This window comes from Calonectris borealis, chromosome 2 (assembly GCF_964195595.1).
Source record: "Calonectris borealis chromosome 2, bCalBor7.hap1.2, whole genome shotgun sequence".
Taxonomy (NCBI): domain Eukaryota; kingdom Metazoa; phylum Chordata; class Aves; order Procellariiformes; family Procellariidae; genus Calonectris; species Calonectris borealis.
In genome coordinates this window covers 36,674,839-36,698,285 of record NC_134313.1, presented here as the reverse complement: position 1 = coordinate 36,698,285, position 23,447 = coordinate 36,674,839, and the positions used below count along the sequence as shown (strand labels likewise).

Genomic DNA, 23,447 nt, shown 5'->3' with positions numbered 1-23,447 from the left:
TAGCTTGGACCCCAGCACCTTTTTGCCTAACATGGACCAATTTTTTATAGCCCAAAAACTGAAAGAAAATATAAGTTTTACTGGGAATTATTTTTTTCCTTCAAGATGAGTCATGGAAATAACTACTTTTTTTTACAGGCAAAGTTTTGCTGCAAATGCAACTATAATAGAGCATCTCTAGCATTCAAAAAATAAGGAATATGATTTCTTTATTTTCAAAATAGAAAGCTATTTTTTAATTTCTACATCTGAACTGTATTACAATGAAATAAAAATACAGGACCAAGTTCTGTCCTTCAGTGAGCACACTGATTACAGTTGTTATGAGAGCTTAGAGGCATGCTTTAGCATGTGCCATACATATCTCAAGACACAGTTCATTGCACTGCAGAACTTTGCCCCTTTCAGCTTTTAATCTAAGGGTTCCTTCTCTGAATGTGTAGTACTGCACATAAATCTAAATTTATTCCCTCTTCCTGTTCTCCCTCAAACGCATTCCCAACTTCCTCTTTCCTTAAAAACAAAAACCCACACCTTTGTTATTGCTTCTCCCAGTCTCCTCTTCTTGGCACTGATTCGAATAATTGCATTTGAAAGGAAGGTTATTGAGTTTTATATATTATTCGATAACCAAGCAGTCTGCAGGCCACACATCTACCTGTGGTACCCGAAAGTATCTCCAAAACTGCAGTTCTAGATGCACATTCCAGCTGCCCCGTGGTTCCACCCTGCAGCAAGACCTGGGTCTTGTGTAAGGCCTCTGACCCTCCAAATTCTGACTGCACAGAAAGGAAACCAAGCCACGCAGGAGAAACAGAGTGGAGCATTTTCCAAGCATCGCTGAGTCTGGACAATCAAAGGACCAGGATACACCACCGTAGTCCAGACACAGCTAAAAATCTCTTCAATCATGCCATGAGATTAAGAGATTTTTCTGTTCTATTTCTTTTTCCATCTCCTCCTCTCCCTCTAGTCTTCCTCGTGGAGCTCATTTCAAAAAAATATCTAGCACCCTAGCATCTCATCCCAACTGCATAGCAGCCTAAGAAGGGAATGGACTTGATGCTAGCAAGAAAATAAAAATACAGAAAATCTCCACTATTTTATTGGTGCAATCTGACCTGTGGCTGAACACAAGTGCAGCTAGAAAGCAGGCAAACTATTTTATGCAAAGCTGCAAATGTGGTATGTGGTCGGGATGAGGTCCTAAAGAAAGAAATACTCTTGGCAGGCCAGGAATAGAGCAGGTCATAGAGATCATGCTGACAAAGTACTGACATGCCAGTAGGTTAGCATAAAGTACCCCTCTCTAATCTATTCAGAGGAAAACTTCAAGCATTTCTAACATAAATATTAGGAAAGAAAACAACCTAAATAGTCAGGATATCATTATGTTAAACCTTAATTTACTGTACAGGCTTAAATCATGTTTCTGCTGACTCTCTGAATGCAAATTTTCATTGAGTGTAGAAAAAACTAAATCAAAAGTTTAATAAAATTTGTTCAGACCTTTTTTTGGTCTCTAGAAACCCATGTCCATTCTTCTATCTTAAAGAAAGATAGAAATCGGGGGGGGGAGGGGGCAGAAATTAGACTACATTGTATTATGTAGTGGGTTGGGTGTTTTTTAAAGGTTTCAGAGTACCTCACAGACCACAGCCCTCAATTGCCTGCATAAGCAAATAGTGAAAGTGTCTACAAAAAAATTCATTACTTATCTATGGTGACAGCAAGCCAGTTTCCAGGCCCCGGTCTTCTGAAAAGAGTTTGCATACTTAACTCTCTAAACTGTGGCTTTCTCCAAATGAAATATCAACTTTTAATGAATATATTCAAGACCGGTTGTTAACAGAGCTGACTCATTTTTAGACTGTCAGCCAATAAACTTTCCCCCAGTAAAATAACTCAAATTACTTTCCAAACAGCACTTTTAGTACTTACAGGTTTTCATCCAAGCTCTGAAATACCAGCAGACTTAATCTATGGGCACCACAGAATCCATAACTGAAATTACCTTCATAAATAGGCATCGAATTTTCAAATCAGTTTCATGGAAGTGAGCAGCCACCTTTCAATATTTCAGCACTATTTTCTCCTCAGTCATACACTGAAATGATACCAGAATTGCAAAATGTCAAGTTACTTTCTCTTCATCAGTTTGTGATGAAAACACTAATCAAAATCATAACTGCATCTTGCAAGAAACACAGAGGTTTTGACTCATATTTTTGTTCTGCACTAGAACAAAAAATGGGAACTTTGACATTGTGTCACTGAAAGCGCATAGGCAGGCATCAAAGGCTATCCTTGATTAACGCCCTTCCTTCAAGGGCTTACCTGGCTGTGGGCTGGGGTTGGAAGGGGCTGAGCCTATTCTTTTGTCCTCATGAATTACCTAAGGGGACATGGCCTTCGCTTGGGTCCTGTAACTAGAAATCTGCAGCGTGGTGCCTCAGCCAGACCAAAGCACAGCCTGACCTCCAGCACAGACCTGGCATTTGGGTATTTTCCAATGCTTGCTTTTAAAACCAGACTGAATTCTACTCAGTCCTCCCAAAGCCATCATCTATAGATAACCAACATTATACAAGAAGCCCCGATCGACCTGAAATCCAATCATAATGACTCAGTATCTATGAAAACTATAGCTGCCTTACCCACACCAGGACTTTTTATATTCTGTCATTATCTGTTAATAAAATCCTACTACTGAACAAGGCTCTATGAGCCAATGAAGATTGAGAACCTGCTTTAACGGAAGTTTTGAGTACCTAAATGATTCAAAGTTGAACTCCACATTTACAAAATTCTTTCTTTTCAGCTTTTTGGGAAAAGGTACTGCACAAACAAGAAGGCTACATATTCCCCATTAAAATATAAAATAATTGCATTATTGGCTCATGGTAACTAATTTACCAGAGGACTTTCACTGTTTAGACACCCAAAGTTACCGATGCTTGACACAGTGAAAAATAGACACCTTTAATCAGATGATGAGAAAAAACAATCTGCAGTTTTGCTAGCCAACAACATCAGAGGGCCCAAAGGGAACAAGAGTTTACTTGAAGCTGCTAACTTGGCTTAAAACTACAAACTGACTTTGTCTTAATGAGGATTTTATCTGGTATTAGTTGCTACAGGTGAACTAAGATGTAGTTAAACGCATATTTTCTTCTCCCTAATGAAGACACGACCACAAGGAGCAAGGCCAGAGAGACAAAAATATTTGTTAATCACCAATGTGCCTTCAAATGCATTAATCTGTATCTTAAAAAGCATTTAATCGTGTTGGACTACTATAACTACAAAATACATCTTATTTGCAGAAAGTAAAGACAAACCAAATATGAACAGCACCAAAAGGAATAAATTTTTAAATTATAATAAATAAGCATGATTTGTTTTGTTATTTCTCACCCTTCATCTTCATGTTTTCTACAGATTATCATCCTTCCCACACTGGAAATCTGCACAGCAACAATTTATTGCTAATCTCCATTTAGGTATTCCTACTGCAAAAAATTCAGGTTGAGTTACGTTATCACTCACTGTTATTTAAACTACTAATGAAACTGTTGTTTTACTTCACAAAAGAAATCTATTTTTATAATTTGCTCTCTTATGTTACAGTTTTCAAACAGCAGTTTGCAGTTATTCTTCCCATGTCAATTTGTTTCTACTAGATGGCAAGAGATGAGCTGTCGACTGTGAAGTATCAGTACAGTATCCATATCCTCGATAACCATACCATTAAAGTTAAAAAAGCTTCTTAAGAGATTATTACAACTTAGTGCATTCATTAAGGAAAAGGGTTCAAAGTGAACTTTACTCCGATTAGACGCTCGATAATCCACAGTGAAAAGAGCCATTACGAATGCCTCAACTGCAGGAAATGTTTCTATCTTATTAAACACTTAGGCATCCAACCACAAAACACAGATCCATAAAGAAGAAGAATTCATTAGCTCAGCCACTCAAGGAACTGCCTGTATTTACCACCTTTTCCATTTTAAACTTTTACTGTTGTTGGTTTAATGATTTCATTAAAATATATAAAGCAGGAGGCATAATTGTATCATTCTTAGAAAGGAACTGTCTCTTCAGTTCTCCAATCCCTCACCAGGATGCTACATGACAGAAACATCTTATATTTGTGACTCATCTTCCAGTGGCAAGCCTGATGACCACTTGAGCAACTGACTGCACATACATATAGATACAAACACCCATGCACACACACAGCAGATACGGAATCTGGCACTGTCTTAGCGCAGTAGTCTGCAAATCAAAACCCTGCAATACCTCGCATATGTGCTACGATATAGCTGCAATCTAAAGAGATTTCTCAGTTCACCAAGGCTCAGCAGAAAGGAGGATCACACAGTTCTCACAGCTCTAATTCATAGCTGAACCAAAAGAAGTTGTATACCAGGACATCATTTTCCATGCGCACAGAAAAATGGAAGTGTTAACACCTGCAGACCACTGGGATTGCTACGAGGCTTATATACCTGGCAGTAAATTAAAGCATATGTAGACTAGAATAATTTCTTTCTGGCATGAAATGTTATATCTCCAAAACAAGAAGTTTCTTATGGCAGCAACAGTAGAACTACTGCTTTAATTATTACCCACTCTTGCTTGCCTGAGTGGGTAATAATTAAGACCATATAAGCAAGCCCTGTTTAATCACTTCAAGCAGGTTCCACAAGTATGTTTACCTTAGTAAGGTAAGGAGAAAAGCTCTAATTTTTCTATGAAATATTTCAAAACTAAATCGAAAGTTACCACATTTCTTGGGGAGGACAAAATAGGATTCCCAGTAATCAAAAGAAATAAAGAGCTTAGTATATACAAAAAAATCAGTTCTATAGTGTTAAATAGTAACAGAAAAGAGTAGCTACTGTTTTACTGCTTTTTGTGTCTGAGCCCTCATTCTCACCCACGAAAATGAACAAAGAAAAAACAAATTTAAAGAGGCACTACTGCATAAATATGCAGCTACCTCTGCTTTCTGTGAGAAAATTTTCACTGCAGTATTTCCCCGCAGTTAACAATGAAAGTGATTTTTGGATAATCAGCATGTCTTGTTCTCCTTGAAATTTCTAATCATGACTTCTGCAGAATTAAATCAGAGGGACTGTCAGCAATGTATCCAGAGCTCTGAATTAATAAAATTGTAATTCCAGGAGTGTGTTAAAGTTGCAAATTAATTTGACATTCATTGTGATATGTCTGATCAGGGCAAACTACTTTGTTATCGTGCAAATGTTCAGAGGTATCGCCTGTCACAATAGCTATTTAAAACAGTGTGTCTATCTAATGAAGTCTACCAACCTCCCACTTCTAAATTTTAACCAACAGTAAATTATCCCCCTTTCATTTGGAAGCTTGGGTTGATAACAGCACCAGATTCAGTTTCACCCACTCAGCTGAATCTTAAATTTTCTGGTTTATGGTATTAACTAGAACTCATCTTCTGTGTCACTTTTACAGATATACAGGTAAGCATGTCTCTTTTTAATATTTTCACAATATTTAAAGTTGTTGCAAGTCCATTCTCTTTCTCCCAGTCTGCTAAACGCATGCAACGTTCAGCTAATCAGTAGAACCAGAGAATCATATTTCCAAGACCTTATTTTCACACTAGGAACATTTTCAAAGCTGTAAGTTTCTAGTGCCTGGCACACTAAGCAAAATAAATAAACACATAAATAAATTATTACTTCTAAACGAGCAAAGTTTCCGAGAGGTCTCTAACAATCATTCCATGGAAATATAGTTACCTAAGCTGAAATTGTGTATCTCAGGGATAATTCCACAGAAAACGGTGCCAAATGTCAGTCATTACTCAGAATACCAGAGATACCAGTATCTGGCCAGTAACTCAGGGACTCATTCTGCAGACCTTTATCAGGCAATCTTCTTTTACATAAAACGTAATCCATAAAGATCATTTAAATTCATTAAAGCATGTAAACATCATGCATTTGTTTAATTGATTTAAATGCCTTGATCTTAGCCAAGGAGAACTCCATATAACTTCATCAGGAGTTTGGCATATGGGCTATAAGAGCATGTCCCTGGTTAAAACAAGAGACATCTAGTAAAGTCAAAACGTGAGAAGTATTTGCTTTTGGTAGCAAGTGCTAGAGAGCATGCCAAGTTACCATTCTTCTTGCTAAGGGGAATCTCACGCACTGTGGTAAAACATTAGTTTGACACTCAGTGATGCGAATGTGCCAAGGGACATGGCTGGTGATAATGTGGTCAGCTATATTGTCTTTAACTCTATTTGAGTCTCTGATGTAGCTCTTCAGCTGAGGCAGAATAAAATACCTATCAATTCCTTTTCTGTGTGTGAATTAATCTCAGCAAAGGGGAGGAGACCCTGCCGAGTTCATTGTATTGAATGCTATAATATGTTTGTCTCTAAAACTGCATTACATTAACTGAGAATAATACAACCTTTATTCTTTCATACATATATTAGCTTAATGAGTCATTAAAATGTCTAGAATTTAAAGCATACAATGAGGAGATCTATAGTTTAAGCTTCAAAATCATCCAAACATCTTACAAGTGCTAATAGCACTCTCAACAGGAGAAATCTAGCCTTTCATTTATTTTTAAATTCCCCTTTCATTCTATTCCATAAAATGCATTTATTTACAAAGAATGCAGGAGAAATCTGTAATACTGAATCAAGTAATCTAAGTTAGGAAAGGCAAAATGGGAGCATATATGTTGGATAATACCCTGCTCCTGCTCAGGTCCCAGGAAATTCCACTCATTTTCTCTTACACTTTCTCTAGTTAATTAATCAGAAACTTCTTCCTTTCCCACTGATCAGCGTTCCATAAGGAATCTGTCCCCTTGGAACCAACAGTATCCTTCCACAAAGGGGCCATGTGCTTTTGCAGTGACCTCCAGATCCCCCAAACACAGGCTCTTACACCGAAAGGTTGGGTTTGGACCTCACCATGGGAATTCCCCAGCACTCATGTGGCCTGTGACTGTAGACAAGGGAGTCACTGGTTCAGCCTTGCCACTTTTGCCTGCAAAGCCTAAACCATTTGAAACCACAGCAGATGCATGCCCAGACGATCAAGGAAAGACAGAACACGGTTGCAGAGATATAACTATTTTCTATTGCAGACCAACCTCACCCATTGTACTTTTCTCCTCTCAGAAATTTACTGCATCTAATTGCTTCTGTATGATTGGCTCAGGAACAATACCCATAAATCTATGAAATCTCTATACGTATTATGCTTGCATAATCTTGGCATACTCCTAAATAAAATCCTTCACCGAAGGGAAAGTTATTGTCAGTAATTTCTAGACACGTGATTTTCCAAGATCTGTTACTTTTGACAGTATTCTACCAGCAGTCTGGCCTGATCCTTTATCTCTATGTATGATGAATAACTTCAGGAATATTCTTTTAACAGAACTTGCAAGGCTCTGTTACTTTGATTTTTCTATCAGTCTATATTGCATAACTATTACCATTGAACTAATTTAATAAGGTGTATTACAGTAAAGCAACATTTCGGCTGATTAAATGTGTATCAAGAGTATTAAACCATCTCTTTCACCTTTGTTCCAAAGCAACTGCATATACTACTGCATAACCACTACTATAACTAAATGTGTGTTTCATGGTTGTAAGGATTTTAATATAACTCATTCTAAAGTCTACGGGTTCAATCGGTCTCATGGCTCAGCAGTGCTAGTAAGATTAAAAAAAGAACCTATACTATAACACTCAGGAGAAATTACAGTTTGCGAGCCAAGAAGCAGCTTTGTCATGCAACAAAAGACTGTAGTACAACACGCCTGAAAAAGCTCAGCAGCTTTGAAAGTGTGCCTTTTAGGCAGAAAAGACAGCAAAAGGGATAAACTGGACTAACACCATAAAAACTTCTATAGGGGGCCTTGGAGATTTCAGTGCACAACTTCTTTTTCCATCTCGCTAGCTTCTCTGATAAATATTTTTAATAGGATTCTTGATTCTGGTTGAGGCAAGATGAATATAATAGAAGACCAATTCACGCAGAGATTTAAAAGGAAGGCCTTCAGAACAAGGAAACCATTGCATTTTGTATTATTTATGGAAAAAGCAACGGAAAATGTTTTGGGGGGACTCTAAAACCTATGAAGTGCTAGAATGTATTCCAAATTTGGAGCAACAGTGCAAAATATTGATTAGTGAGGCAAATGTAGCAGTAAGAAATGCCACTGGATCTCAGTGTATTTTCCAAGAAATAAAAAAAACAAACTTAATCTAACACTGTTGCAGTTTAAAAACTTTGACCAACCTATCAGGCCAGCTCAAGAACCTCTGCATTCCGGCAGGGAACTCTGTCAGGCCCATTTAAAATAAAGTTCAGGCTACCTATGTCCTATACTCATATCCTTCCTTTCCATATTTGTTTCCTTATAAAATCCAGAAAATAACTGTAAAAAATGAATTTATGCAATGTTAATAGTTAATGCTCAGTTTATAAACATGCAAAAGATGTATTCTCAGTAGGCACATACACACAGAGCACATGTATTCACCACACCTATACATACATATATATACACACACACATATATACACAGCTGGCCACAGAGATCACAGAGAGAGATTCAGAAAACTTACACAAACACTGATGACAGTACCAATGGCCTCATCCTGCTCCCTTCTCTGGCTGAGCAGGATGGAGGGCCACTGGGCTCAGACACAGACACACACAGAGCCCTCATCCAGAAAAGAGTTAGAAATTAATTTAATAAGGACATAGGACACAGGACACACTGCACTGATCGGGTGCAGACAAGCATAACAACCAGACAATTATTTTCATGCAAACTTTTATCCCCTTGCCCCTCTATTTTCCCACATTTGTCCCTCCGCTGTATCACCTAATCCCTCCCTTTTCCTGCCTTTTGTTCCTCCCTAAGAAGTCCTATAATAAGTCCTGTGCTATTGGAAAATGCTCTTCCCCTGCATCCCATCATGTCCTCCGCTCCTTGGCAGCACTTGAAAGGTGATCTGGAGAGCTGCTCCCGATGACTCATGGTGATGGGTTTCACGCCTGGACACAGGGGGCTAAGACTCTCTGGGGGCAGCCCTGGGAAGGGGCCAGATAGAGTGTTCATTCCTGGGAGTCTGCAGTTTGGGTTCCCGCCTGCCATTGTGTCCTGTACTCCTCTGGGCTTGTGGAGATGGGCCTGTGATGGGCCTGGGAGTATCCAGGGCAGGGGATTATTTGGGTTCTCCCTCCCCCATCACAGTCTCTGGTGCTCCTTTGTGGGTGTGCAGACAAGCTGCTACAGATAACTTAACACAGAGTACCATAAAACAACAGAAAGGCACAGGCTGCAGAAAGGAGTTTGAAAAGTACATTAAAGTAAAGTTACATTAAATTTGTACTTTCCTAGCTGAAAAGTTAATTGCATTAGGAGCATCTTCACACATTGTTTTCAGATTGAAGAGACAACGTAGTTTTTAAAACACTGTCCTCTGACGCTGCCCACAAGGCAGGCAGAAATGTTGTAGTACTGTTGTAAGGTGCACAGGTATCTTGAACTTTCCAGGTCTTAGGAGTGGAGATAATCTAAATACAAAAATCCACCCATAAAGATGATAACTAAAGGAAAATCAAACAACACTCAAGTGTTTGTCACAGAACGTAGTGTAGAGATACTGCACTGGTTGGGGGGTATTTGCTGAGGCTGAACAGGTCATAGCGACTACTGTGGCTTCCCAAAATACATTTTCAAGAAACTATCTTCTCTCCATTTGAACCACTACAGTCAGAATCCTCTGAAGGTCCTCTGAAGAGGACCAGAACAGGATTGCTGCCAAAAAGCCAACAGTTTGCAGGTTTGCTCCTGCTGTTGTTTGATCATGGTGATTTTGAGCTTTGATATACCTTCCTGCCACAGTTTCTACTACAAAACCCCCAAAATCCATGCTCAATTAAAGATTAATGCATAATGATCTCATTTTTATGTCTAACTGGTTCATGTCAAACACTTTGAGAATTTTGATTCCTGTGATTATCAGCAGCCTGATAAAGCTTGTCAGAGTTTCTGGCTTGCCATTATCCTGAAGTACTATCAAGCAATATGGCAAATAACAGCAAATTTGCCTAGTCGAAAGAATTCATGTCCTTGAAGTTGTGACTGTAGATACGATACACATGCAAACACGCATCTGAAAGCTTACTATAACATAAGCTTACGACTATTGCCAAACATTAGGTCTCTTTCAAAGTGCAAAATTAAATCTTGTATTCTATTAATAAAGATGTCCAAATAGATTTTTTTTTTAAGTTAAATTATGTATTTTCTTCTCTGTTTGGCCTCAATTTATTTATGCCACAGCAAGACTGCCGCAGGTACATTTAATGTGACCACAGGAGTCAAAGGCAGCAAAGACCTACCAGTTCTTTCATTCTGCTCTCTGATATCACACTGTTCATTCCAGGAGTAAAGTAAAGCTCAAATTAAAGGCTTTCACCAGATCTACCAGAAGACTATTCCACTCTCCATCAAGTCGCAGACAGGAAAACTGTTCTGCCTTTCAGCATTTGCCTTAAATTCACCTCTTCGTAGACTACCTTCTTGCTCCTTAGGTTTTACACTTTAACATATACAAGGACTGCCTTCTCAGATAGATGCACTCCACACTCCAATTCAGTCCCTCTTCACATTCCATCCCGGGCTTCGTTGCCAAGTCAAGGCTTCCACTTTTCAGTTTCCAGGGCCTGCAACGCTGACATGTCCTCCCTGCTTCCTCCAGCAGCCTTCTCTCTCTAGAAGCCACATGAAGACATGCTTACGTGAAGCCCTTCACATCACACATGCACAAAACACTTCTGTTTTGCCTTTTACTCTCCCAGAAACCGTGGGACATGGCAGCCCTCATGGCCACCTGCTCTAAGCAGGACACTCCTTTAACTTTTCAGCCTCGACACCAAAAGACACCTGTATTCATATCGCTACACCACAGGTTCTCAGGACACAGCAAGAGCAGAGGAAAGCTCTCAAATCACGATCGGCCAGCCGGGGCGTGGCCCAGACCTTCCAGAACATTCCTGTCAGGGGACAGGGTGCCGCGACACGCTTACACCGCGTGGGTCGCGTCACGTCGTTTATTCAGATGAGGTAAAGGGGATGCCCTGCAGAGGGGCTCCTACAGGCCGAGGAAGCAGTGCCGGGCACGCTCCGCCCTGGGGCCGGCGGCCCCTGGGCCCACACGCACCAGGCGGGCCCCCCCTCCGGCGTGGTGGCGCATGACGTCCCTGCCGCACCCAGCCCCGGCTCCGCCTCTCCCTCTCGTCAGAGGACTGACTGGCGCGGCCCCGCCCACCCGCAGCCGTGACGCGGCCCAGGGCCGGGAGGAGGTGGCCGTGCTGAATGGCTGCCGCGCAGGAAGGGGCGGGGCTGGGGGAGCGCAAGCCCGACCGTTGGCAGGGGCGGGGCCGGCAGCCGTTGGCGCGCGGGTTGAAGATGGCCGGGGCGGCGGGGAGTTCTCCGGGAGAGGCGGGCGAGGGCGGTCGGGTCTGTTTGCCCCCGCCGGCCGAGGTGGAAGCCGTAGTCGCGGACTGGATGCTGGAGTTCGCCTGCCACTGCCTGTGCCGGCACTTCGGGGATGGGTGCGCGGCGGAGTTCCGGCGGTGGAGGGACGTGGCGCAGGGTGAGGGGCGGCAGCCGTTGTGGGGTTCTGAGGGCGCGGGCGCTTGTGGCTCTCAAGCAGCTGCGGCCGCTCCGAAGGCGGTGTGTCCCCGCGGAGTGCGAGGGGCAGCTCTCGTTAGCGCGCTAAAAGTGCTTCTGCGCTTAGTTCTTGCTCCGCGTAAGCACGTTTTACACGCGTAAAGTGCGTTTACACGCACGTAACTGCGTTTAGCCTTCTAATGATCGCCGTCACTAGGGTTGAGGAGGTTTTCAGGGCTTTTGAGGACTTCAGAAGATCCCTCGAAAGATACAGGGTAGTCTGTTGAGGCGATTTAACAGTATCAGCAGCGTTTGTACATGGTGGAAATACAACAGTGCAGGCTGAGTTTTTTAGTTTTTGAGGGGGTTTTTTGTTTTGTTTTTGGTTTTTTTTTTTAATCCACTCGTGTTTGAGTTTAGCATGCAGTGGCAGCTCTGCTGGAGTATTGTAAGATAATCATAGTTTCGGGGAATTTTGCTGTTTTAATTAAATGAGACCAGGGAAGGAAGCAAACTGAACAGTTGTTAGAGGGCTTGCGGTGAGGTCTTTTAGATGATGAGGTAAATACAAGCATTGGTGCTGATCTATCATCTTGATTCTATGAAGCTTGAATGTATAAAATATATATATATGGTTGCCTCTATACCACCAGCAGTTACTGAAGCTGAGGCTTCAGATGCTGAGAGTTCAAGGCTACTGAAAGCTTAAAGAGGATTTAGTGAAGAGATGCATATGTGGTAAAAGGCAGAGTAGAATTACTCAAATACACTGAGTTCCTTGAGTTTATATTCAGGGCTATGATAGAAGACTAGAAGTATTTCAAGGAACTATAGTCTAGCAGACAAAGGTGGAATGAAGTCTGCTGACTGGATTTTGAATAAAAAAACATGTATTTAAAATCAGAAATACTTAAGAGTGAGAGTAGTTAACAGCTGGAAGCAAATGTCTAGGTCTCAGATAAATTTGATGGTTTTATGTTGGTTTTTCTGTTAGAAATAATTTTCCTGAAGATACCGATTTAGAACATTCGGGAGTTTTTTTTTTGCATGTGTGAGTCATTACTCTTGACTCAAGTAAATGTCTTAGTATGACTTGTTTAAACTTTTGCAAAGAATGGAATACAATGGCATGCAGAATGATTAGTAAGGAGATTGATATGAGAAATTGTAAGAGGTAAGAAATCTAAAGATAACATAATGAAGTACATTGAATGGGGGGCTGCTAGATTAAATTATTAATGGTGCTTCTCTGTGTCTGGCCTTGGGACTGTGGCTCCGTGGGAAAGTCGTACTGAAATTTCATGAAGATGTAGGTGGGAAGCAGAGACACTGTCAACACAGAAGCAGATTGGATTATCTCCTGAGAAGAACAGGAAGACACTTCAGGACCGTATTAGTAGAAACAATTAATTAAATTGTACAGAATGCAAGGTCATGTGGAACTGGGAACTAAGAGCAAATTTGGAATTTGTTCCTGCTCTGTTTGGCAACAGGGGAAAGAGTTGAGCATATTGGTCCTATAAGATTAGAAAGTCAGAAGTGTAAAAGTCTATGGAAAAAGCTAAGCATGGTCATAAGATTGCATTAGAAAAGTGGGTGTGGGTTTTCTCATAGAAATAAAGAACTACTACTCTTGCATATGTCAAAGTGAGACCCTACTAAAATAATGATTGGCTGTCAACAAGAAAGTCAGTTCAAACTGAAACAAGTGCAGAAAGGTAGGAAGGTTAAGGGAACAAGACGAGCTGTTTTGTTAGGAGATAAATAATATTTCTGTTTTGCTCAGTACACTGCCAAGTAGAAATAGCTAGGTTACCTGGGATTAAAGATTTAAAGACAGCACGGCAAGATTACATACCTTCCCTACCTTATCCTGCCTTGACAGGATATTATGGTCTATATATGTGAACTAGCTTGTGTAGGTATCTACGTGACAAGGAACTGGATTTCTAGAATTTCTAATGAAGGGCGAAGATGAGAAATACATTTGAGTGGCCATAAGGAGGAAAGCAATTATGATTGAGGGCACTATTAACAAAGGAATTAACAGAGACACTGCCTTGGGGGCCAGGAAGGAGAACAGTCTAGAAAAGATTACTAAGGCTATGTCTCTTTCTGTTTATCTGCATTACTTGTGCATAATTGCTGCTAAGGACCCCGTGTCCACACAGTAAACATTTCAAGGTTTCTTTTTCTTTGGAATAGCTCTAAAGGAATTCAATTTGTGAACTCAAGATTGTTCCATTGTACAAACCAAGCACAGGAAGTTTGTTTTAAAAATGCACCCTGCTCTGAATTAAAGCACTAACCTAGGTGCACCTTAAAAGAACAGAGAAAGCTGAAAGATCTCAAGCTACTTGCCAAGATGACCCCTTTTGTTCTGTGGAATCATTCAGCTATAGTATTTTGCCTACTTCGAAAATTTCCAAGCTCTGGCTCCATCTTCAGGGCACCATGATGGTGCTTATGTCTGTAATTGAACTCATCCAAACTCTTTCTGAAATTGAGCTCTGTTGTCTGCTATGGAAGATGCATGAATTTGTGATTATAACGAGTGGCACTTTACTGTTGTTCTAAGCAATGTTCTTTTTTTACTTCCTATTTTGGCTATAGGAATTAAAAGCTCTTGTATCACCTGTCCTCACCGAAGCAGTTGTAAATGTGTTCTTCCAAGCCCAAATGACAATATCCTCTTTGATGTTAGCTTAAGTAATCATTTGGAGCTATTTAATTACTTCGTAGTTTCATGCTTATCCATTGTTCATAGGAGGCAATCATACACTGATAAGCAAGTAGGCTGAGTACTTCCAAGTAAAACAATGTGTTATGTGCTCTAGTTGTGTCACTGCAAAATTCGGGGGTCCCATGCTCCAGAATCCTGGCCTTTTGCTAGGCTGACACAAAAATGTGTACACAAACACTTCCTGAACTAGGGTGTTCGGTGTGCAGCTTAGGTAAGTCACTTCACACATTCTTCACTTTTCATTTTGAATGTTTCTGTGTTATGCTGTGAAGACTAATTACTATATCCAGCATATTAAAATAAGAAGTTCACAGTAACCAGCATGGTGGAAATAATCTCATGATAGCTCCCATTCTAAAATGTATAATAATCCTTGTGACCTTCCAACCTTGCGAGGAGGATTTCCTGTGTAGATTTACATTTCTGACTAAGTACTCCTTGTAGCTTTTACTGCTTTTGGTCTGTTGGTTGCTATAGCAACATGTAAATGTTGCCAGTCTGCATGTGGCTCATGTTTTGTGGGCATTCCACAGAAATGTTCTCTGGAGCAGACCGTTGTTTCTTACAGTAAGCTACTGAGCAAAACAAAACTTCATTTATGTATGTAAGGTACTGTGGTCTTCTAATTTGATGAATATAAGTCTGTAATGCATCTTACCACTTCTAGGTTACTCTTATGAACTGCAAGAAGTATAAATTTTTCTGGTCAAATTCTTAAGTATGATTTAAGTTCTTTTAACATGGAAGAATATTAACTAAATATGCTTCATCAGTTTCTAATGAATTAGAAATTTAGTAGATTATTGAAGTCTGATAACACAGTGTCTAGTATATTTCTAGCCACACTGTGGCAGTGCCGGAGCAAGACTGACTTAACTTTTCTTTTCCAGCTCTTATTAACGGCCTCTCCAAAATACCTACACATCAGAAAAAAACGGTGTATCTCTGTCAGCTTTTGATAAGAATTGCAAAAGGAAAAAACCTTGGTAAATACTTTGATTTTTTTTTTTCCACTTCTTGTTTAAATATATTTGTGTGAACTTGCACAGAGGTGTATTAGGTGTGCTTTCACATAGCCTTTACTGTACATATATGTATGTAAATAAAATGACTGAACTCTACATTTTGGACTGTCTATATTCCACATGTGACTGAACTGTATGCAGGACCAGTGTTATTCTGTGCTGAGTGATTTAGCTGCTTTGAATTTGAATGGCTATATGCTTCTTAAATTATAGGTCTCTTTTGTCAGAGTAGCATCAACAAAAGAAATACACTGGAAAAGATTGACTAGCTCTTAGTGAGCAATATTTGCAAGTTTAAAGCACAGAACGTGCGTTTCTTCCTGCACATTTAACTCTAGAGGTTAAAGTAGGACAGACAGTAGGAATAAGAATACAGATGAAAAGGATGACTGCCCTTGTTTCTTACAGAAGGCTGTAAGACTTTCAGCTGGCAGCAGGTCCTTGGGACTCCTGTTCACTACCATGTCTCCTGTTTGGCTGTATTCACAACTTACTGGTTTAGCCAAGCTGATTTTGCTTCCACGCTCAAGTTTCTGGAAGACTTAACTTTTTTGCTGCAAGTTTTCACTGCTTGATAAAACTTACTGGAATTTAAGGACTTCAAAAGCAGTCTTGCCAGCATGAGCATGGAAGAAAAAAGTGTACTTTAGCCTAGCAGTGCCACAAAGGCTTGTTTTTATAAAATAAAATTTCTCATGTTGCTTGTCAGGTAACACTCTTCTTGATTTAATTCAACTTGAGAATCAAATTCTAATATTTAAAATACTTCATCATATACAAATGATGAAACTTTTCTGATAATGCCTTAAAACTCTATTATTGTATATAACACTTGGGAATATTGCTTCAATGAGTGTTTTTATCTATCACTGTAGAGAATGACCTGTGTGGTGAGGAAAATTGCATGTGCTTAGTAGGTATTACATCAGATGTAGCTGCACAATGTACAAGGAAAGCTAATATATTGTATGGTAGCTTTCCTAATTCTATTCCAGTTATTAAAATATTTAATCTGTACTGAGCCTTAAAACAGAGTAGGCTGTTTCAGGTGCCAGCTCTTTAAGAGTTAAACACTTTGTTTTTACAGTATTAAAATAAACCTAATATGAAGTGTCATATTACTTGATTGAAACAATAGTTAAAGAAACACAGAAGTGTTTTTTTTAATGTGTATGCGTGTATATATATAAAATACTATTTAAATTCTCAGTGTTTGTCCTTTACTGTAGCAGGTATCAAATTTGCTTTTGTTTTTTCAGTATTGCTTAAATTGTTTACCTTCTATCTGAAAAATACTTACTGTAAGGGATAAGAAGATATTGAGAGAGATTCTGCTATGATGTCATATAAAATGAAGGAAAAAGTGAGGCTGTAGTTCAGTGAACACCTTGAGCTAAGCTGGCAGTGCCATGGCAAAAAAAGCAGTCTTGTGCACCTGCCAGCTCCTACTGCATCTGTTATGTTGGCACACTCATTTGTGTAGATGTCCAATGATGAGACTGGGAGACTGTTTCTGGAGTGTTGAGGGGGTAGTTATTTGGCTGGGCTAGATTTCTGCCAGAACTGGTCACTGATCCTGCTTGCTGGGAGTTTGCACAAACCTTAGTGTTGGCACAGCGGTACAATGACATGGGAGGCTGCTTCTGCTTTTCCAGTGACACTCCTGTGTTAAGCTGTTTGAATTTCCTTCTCAGTTTAACCCCTTCAGATATAACCAAAAGTTAAGACATGGAAATACAGAGATAGAGTCAGGAGAAAAAAACTTGGAATAGTGATTATATTACAAAATTAACAGTATCAATACCAAATGTTTTCATATCTGATGCCAAGCTTAATGTAAGAGTATTATTAATGCCAGCTCAAATATGTGATGCTAAACTTAGCACTATTGCAAGTGGCATTTTAAGTGAAAAATAATTAGCAGTTACATAATCTCCCTTAAAAATGCAATAGTAATGTTATTAGCAAGGGTAGGAAGAACCAGTCTCTCTGAAAAGAAGGCAGTTACTTCCGGTCTCTTAAACACACCTGAAGAAAGAGACTAAAAATTATTTAAGGAAAAGAGAATTGAAATTATGTATAGTACATATTACTTTATTGTGTATAAATAATGTAATATATTTAGCTTTATCCTTTAAGTTTTTTAAATACCTTTTTTTTCTATTTCCCCCCCCCCCCCCAAAGAATGCCGTTTTGAAAATGATCAAAGAATTTCACCTTTGGAATCTGCTCTGTCTTTCTGGACTTTACTTGAAACGGAAGAAATTAAACTGGAAAAGCTTCATGAAGATATTCGTCGTTTGATTCAAATTCAGGTCTGTGTGACTTATTCAAAATGCTTCAGGGTACTACCTATTCATTCTGCTAAAATGGTGCTCCTTTTAGAAAAAGCTTGGGCTATTAGCAGACTGAACTGAATATTCTAAGTTTGCTGTATTTTCAAGTACAGAGTAAATAGAGCTGTACAGGGGACCTTTTCCTATCTAAATTGGTTCCTATTTGTCCCAGTTCAAAATCGTTTCAAAAGCTGCCAATGTGAAAAAAATGGGATATCGAGAGAACAATTTCAAAACACTAGTATCTTGAGCTTTAAAATATATTATGAATAGCTTTTTTGTTGCTATTGCTTAAAAATAGTTCTTTGTGTTAGAAAACTTTTGATTTCAAAGAGAAACATGTAAGAACATCTTGACAGCTACTGGCACTATCAAAGTCTTTCAGGGAAAGATGAAAGCAATACTTAGTAGGTAAGTATGGGACATTTTGCATCAATGAGTGTCCTTTTAAATGCCTGATGGAGAGGCTTTAGGCCTTTGTACATAAGGTTTAATATTACTTCAGAACTAACTGTTATAACTAGATAATTGTTGGTGACCCTTAAATATATAATCCTCTGGATTTTGGAAGTCTTACAAAACTGTAAAAGTGTGACTTCTCTCGTTTTTTCTGAATCTCACGTGAAATGTATTTCAGCATATCTTGTAATTATATTTGTTGTAGATTGTAGCGGTCCATATGGAAAACGGGTATTTCAAGGAGGCTGCTGAAGTTCTTGAAAGGCTATTTACAGACTCGGAATCGGATAAGGTAGTAACTTGCTTAACTTGCATTAAGTGCTCTCATTTTCAGAGGAGAAGAGGGGAATGGATTTCCAAAGTTAGCAAATGCTACCTGCATAGCTTTGTCCTAATTACTGCCTATGCAGTCACTTACACACTCATGGCACTTGTAAATACAAAAGGAAATTTGTTGCTAGGGGATTGATAGAAATAATGGGTGATTTGGGGGAGTAAAATGCTTCTAGCAGCAGTTGTTCTTCGCTGTGGGCAGCATCAGTCTGAACTTCATCCCCTTTCCCACTTCATATGAAGAGTGAGGTGTCACTACAGATTCTGGGAACTTGATATTGCTGTTTTCTCAGAGTAAAGACAGTATAAACATGCTGGTAGAGACATAGTAACTCCCTAATAATCAGTCTGCTGACTTTTTCTGAACCATTGCAGTGCATTCTATTTATCGTCTCTGTTGATTATTGTTCTACACACTGAAGCATCGCAGGGAAGGAAAGCTCATTAGCATCTGTAGTATAGAGTGGATATTATTATGCCTCTATCTGGAAAAGATAACACATGTTGGTCAGGCCACTTCCTGGTTTGATGTTGACTGCATCATTCAGAAAAATGCAAGTTCGAGTGCATATCTCTTTAAAATAATAGCTAGTGCACACACCTGAATTTGCTGGGGTGGAGAAAAGAGCAAAAGAAGGACTGAAGGAAAAAAGAGAAAAAGTAAAAAATGCTGCCTCTGTCTTCCTCTGGTACATTAGGACACATGTTCTGTGTAAAGAGCAGCATGTGTATAACTTATTCTTCGGATACACTCTTCATTCAGAGGATTCAGATGTTCGGAAAGTGTAGGCTGTGGTAATAGTATTCAAATTTGTAAATAAGAATGCAACCTGTACACAGAAATTAATTCTTGGCTGTTTTGGTCTGTGTAAGAGTGGTTGGTAGACAAATTGTGAAGTTGCGATTATGAGTATCGATGTGTCCCTAATGCTACTGTACTAAATAGTCCTTTTCCTAAAAGCTGCAAGCCCCTTTCAGTGCCAGTCTTTTTGAGGCAGCAAATGAGAAAAGAGAACCCAATAATGAGCGGCCTTTTCTGGGTGTTTTTGCTCCATTGACAACCCTGCTTTCAGTTTTATTCATAAAAGGAATGAAGATGAGGATCTCTGGAAAGTTATACTTTACTTTATGTGCTTAGTAAACAGTTAACTTCTGGTATTATGCCTAGTTAACTTCAGAACCCTTTCAAACTGTAGCATGAAGTTGTATAGGCATATTCAGAAAACTATATAAACATCATGTTTACCTTTGTGTATGTCCTGTTTAGCATAGATGCCAAGTTTACCGCAGGATATATTTTTGTGTTGTGTAAAGCTGTGCTTTTCTTAGCCTTTAAGGGTGAAGCTGGCAACCGTAATTAAAAGCAAGGATCCATATGTTCCCCTTCTCCAAAGCTTCAGTTATAATCTTTTGATAAGTAAAATCAAGTCTTACATTGCACTTTTCATGAAAGAAAATGAAACTAACTTCTTAATACAGGTATGTCAAAACTATTTTCAAAACTTATTTCAAAAGAGGTACCTAATAAGATTAAATAGATTTATACTTTCAAGGGAGTTGTTTAGACAATATTCAGTTATTGTATTAGATGAAAAGGAAGTTTTATCTTCCTTTAGATTGTCTTATTAATTAAAACAAAAAAGGTTGAATATATGTTTAGGAGAAAGTACGAGTAAGACTCCTCTAAAATATCTTTTGTGAATGTTTTTTCCACAATTGTTTTGATTAGAAAAATAGTTAGGGAAAAAAGCATAATTAAAAAGAGGTCTGTCATTAATGTATTTTTAATAGAAGCCGTTCTGATCTGAGACTCCTTAAATACATAGTTTCAAGTTTGTTTTAATGTTTTTTTTGTTTGTTTAAGTCTATATGACTTCTCATACTAAAACTAAAAGATCAAGACCTGTTAATTTGGCTAAAGGCTTTAGGAATGTCAGAGGAGTTAGGAAATAGAAAACAATTAATGCTGTTTTCCTGTAAATAAGAAAGCTCCTTACAAACCATCTTGCTCAAAAGTGATTTAAAATTGGCAAGAACAACATTCCTCCTGCAGTTCATCTTCAGGAGGATTGTAAAGAATTTCTCCTATGTTTACTTCCTATAAAAGAATATTGAATTACTCTATTACAAGAGCACAAACATCTAAAGGTAATAAGATGCAAATTTTAAATAAACAAACCTGAAGTTCCTCTGGGGTTTTCATTTTCTTGCCACAAAGAGAGACTAGAGAAATTATTAAATGCATTCAAAGTATAATACAAGGAATGTCTTTTAATGGTTTTGCTCTGCTTTCAGTTTTCAAGTTTATTTTTCAAGGCTATTTCTTTGAGTCTAAGAGGAGATGGAGGTTTGGAGGTGTCACAGAAGGCCCCAGAACTCCATACTAGTGTACCTAGGCCCTCTGTGTTGCCCCCCCACTGCCTGCCCATCTGTCCTACAGTCTGCACCAATGTTCCAAATCTTACTTCTGAAATCTTTACTTTGGACTGAGTTACTCTGGGATATGGAGGAGACAACTTTGTGAAGAGTTCGCACTTCTGCTGTGCAATACATGTAACTGTTTCCCAGCAGCGTACCCTGTGTTCTCTACAGAAAAACACTCTAGCTTTAACTGTTAATCTCTCTTGTCTTTTTTCTGGTACCATATGTAGAAGTATAATCATAGAATAGTTTGTGTTGGAAGGGACCCTTTAAAGGTCATCTAGTCCAACCCCCCTGCCGTGGGCCGGGACATCTTCAACTAGATCAGGTTGCTCAGAGCCCCATCCAACCTGACCTTGAACATTTCCAGGGATGCGGCATCTACCAGCTCTCTGGGCAACCTGTGCCAGTGTTTCACTACCCTCATTGTAAAAAACTTCTTCCTTATATCTAGTCTGAACCTGCTCTCTTGTAGTTTAAAACAATTCCCCCTTGTCCTGTTGCAACAGACCCTGCTAAAGCTTGTCCCCATCTTTCTTATAAGCCCCCTTTAAGTACTGAAAGGCCGCAATAAGGTCTCCCTGAAGCCTTCTCTTCTCCAGGCTGAACAACCCCAACTCTCTCAGCCTGTCCTCATAGGAGAGGTGTTCCATCCCCCTGATCATTTTTGTGGCCCTCCTCTGGACCCGCTCCATGTCTTTCTTGTGCTGCAGGCTCCAGAGCTGGACGCAGTACTCCAGGTGGGGTTTCACCAGAGCAGAGTAGAGGGGCAGAATCGCCTCCCTTGACCTGCTGGCCACACTTCTTTTGATGCCTTCTGGGTTGCGGTTGGCCTTCTGGACTGCGAGCGTGCATTGTCAGCTCATGTCCAGCCTTTCATCCACCATAACGTGGTCTACATTGCTAGACTGTTTTGTAGGCTGCTTGTTCTAGGTTATTGTCAAGCTTGGAGTCTACAAGATTGCAGCTCCTGCTGTTGATTAAGTTCTTGTGCTTCAAGAAACTCTTACAGGTTAGCTGCCCTAAGAACAGTCTGCAGATAATGCATTACAAGGAAAAAGAACCTATACCAAGAAAGCATTTGTCGTGGTTTAACCCCAGCCAGCAACTAAGCCCCACACAGCTGCTTGCCCACTCCCTGCTCAGTGGGATGGGAAAGAGAATCAGAAGGGTAAAAGTGACAAAACTTGTGGGTTGAGATAAAGACAGTTTAATAGGTAAAGCAAAAGCCGCGCATGCAAGCAAAGCAAAAAAAGGAATTCATTCACTGTTTCCCATCGACAGGCAGGTGTTCAGCCGTCTCCAGGAAAGCAGGGCTCCATCACACATAACGGTTACTTGGGAAGACAAACGCCATCACTCCGAATGTCCCCCCTCCTTCTTCTTCCCCCAACTTTATATGCTAAGCATGATGTCATATGGTATGGAATACCCCGTTGGCCAGTTGGGTTAGCTGTCCTGGCTATGCTCCCTCCCAGCTTCTTGTGCACCTGGCAGAGCATGGGAAGCTGAAAAGTCCTCGACTTTAGCAGCAGCTAAAACATCAGTGTGTTATCAACATTATTCTCATCCTAAATCCAGAACATAGCACTATACCAACTACTAGGAAGAAAATTAACTCTATCCCAGCCGAAACCAGGACACATTGATCTGAATACTTTATAAATTTTCCTTGTAACTTTCATTTCTCTTTCAAAAGAATTATTTTTAAGGACAAGTACAATTTGAAAGCTACTGTTAACTTTTAAAATACAATATAGTGGATTTAAACTTTTTTTTAAACTAAATCCTTTCTACCCATTTATCTGTATGGAAACATGTCCTCACTTTCACATGTGTTTTGCTACCATCAACCATTGTGAAAGAGACAGTATTTTGAAAACTTACAGCTAAAAGATGTGGTAGTTAGGGTAGCTATAAAACTTCTGACAGGTGAAACATTTTCTTCTGTGATTGGAGGTATTCTGTGACCAGAATACCTTCCAGTATTTTCATGAATGAATGAGTGAAATAGAGAATATTTTTATATTATCTGACTCCTATAAATGTTGAGAGATTCTGCAAGCTACTGTGAAGGACAGGTTAAGATTTCAAGACGACTGAAAATTGGATGGATAACAGAAAATTAACTGGAGGCAAAAGCAAGCCCTGAAAGAAGAAATTCTTTTTCTGGTTAAGCAGAAAAAGAGTTAATATTGGGCCTGTAGTGAATAGTGAAATTCTGTCAACTCTGAATCATTTTGATATTTGAGTGTTGCAAAACAGATCACCTTTGGGATATATAGACAGTGTTGATGGAAGATGGTTGGCTGTGCTTAGTAATGATGGTGCACAACAGGATTTTTTTTATGGTTTGGGCAGTAAGTATACCTTAAGATGCTAGAGAAGAAAGTTGATAGCAAAGTGGCAAGAATG

At 39.4% G+C, this 23,447-nt stretch overlaps 1 protein-coding gene across 3 annotated transcripts in view; it reads left to right on the top strand.

The window, feature by feature from the left end:
- The first annotated feature begins 11,418 nt into the window (after positions 1-11,418).
- Positions 11,419-23,447, top strand: part of TERF1 (telomeric repeat binding factor 1) — a 26,189-nt gene continuing 14,160 nt past the window's right edge. Inside the window, exons 1-5 of one of the 3 annotated variants that reach the window (XM_075141658.1) lie at positions 11,419-11,698; positions 15,349-15,444; positions 17,668-17,798; positions 18,484-18,570; positions 19,941-20,090. In XM_075141658.1, coding sequence (XP_074997759.1) covers positions 11,419-11,698; positions 15,349-15,444; positions 17,668-17,798; positions 18,484-18,570; positions 19,941-20,090 — 744 coding nt within the window. The remainder of the gene's footprint in view (positions 11,699-15,348; positions 15,445-17,667; positions 17,799-18,483; positions 18,571-19,940; positions 20,091-23,447) is intronic. The other 2 variants (XM_075141659.1, XM_075141661.1) reach the window with 2 other exon arrangements.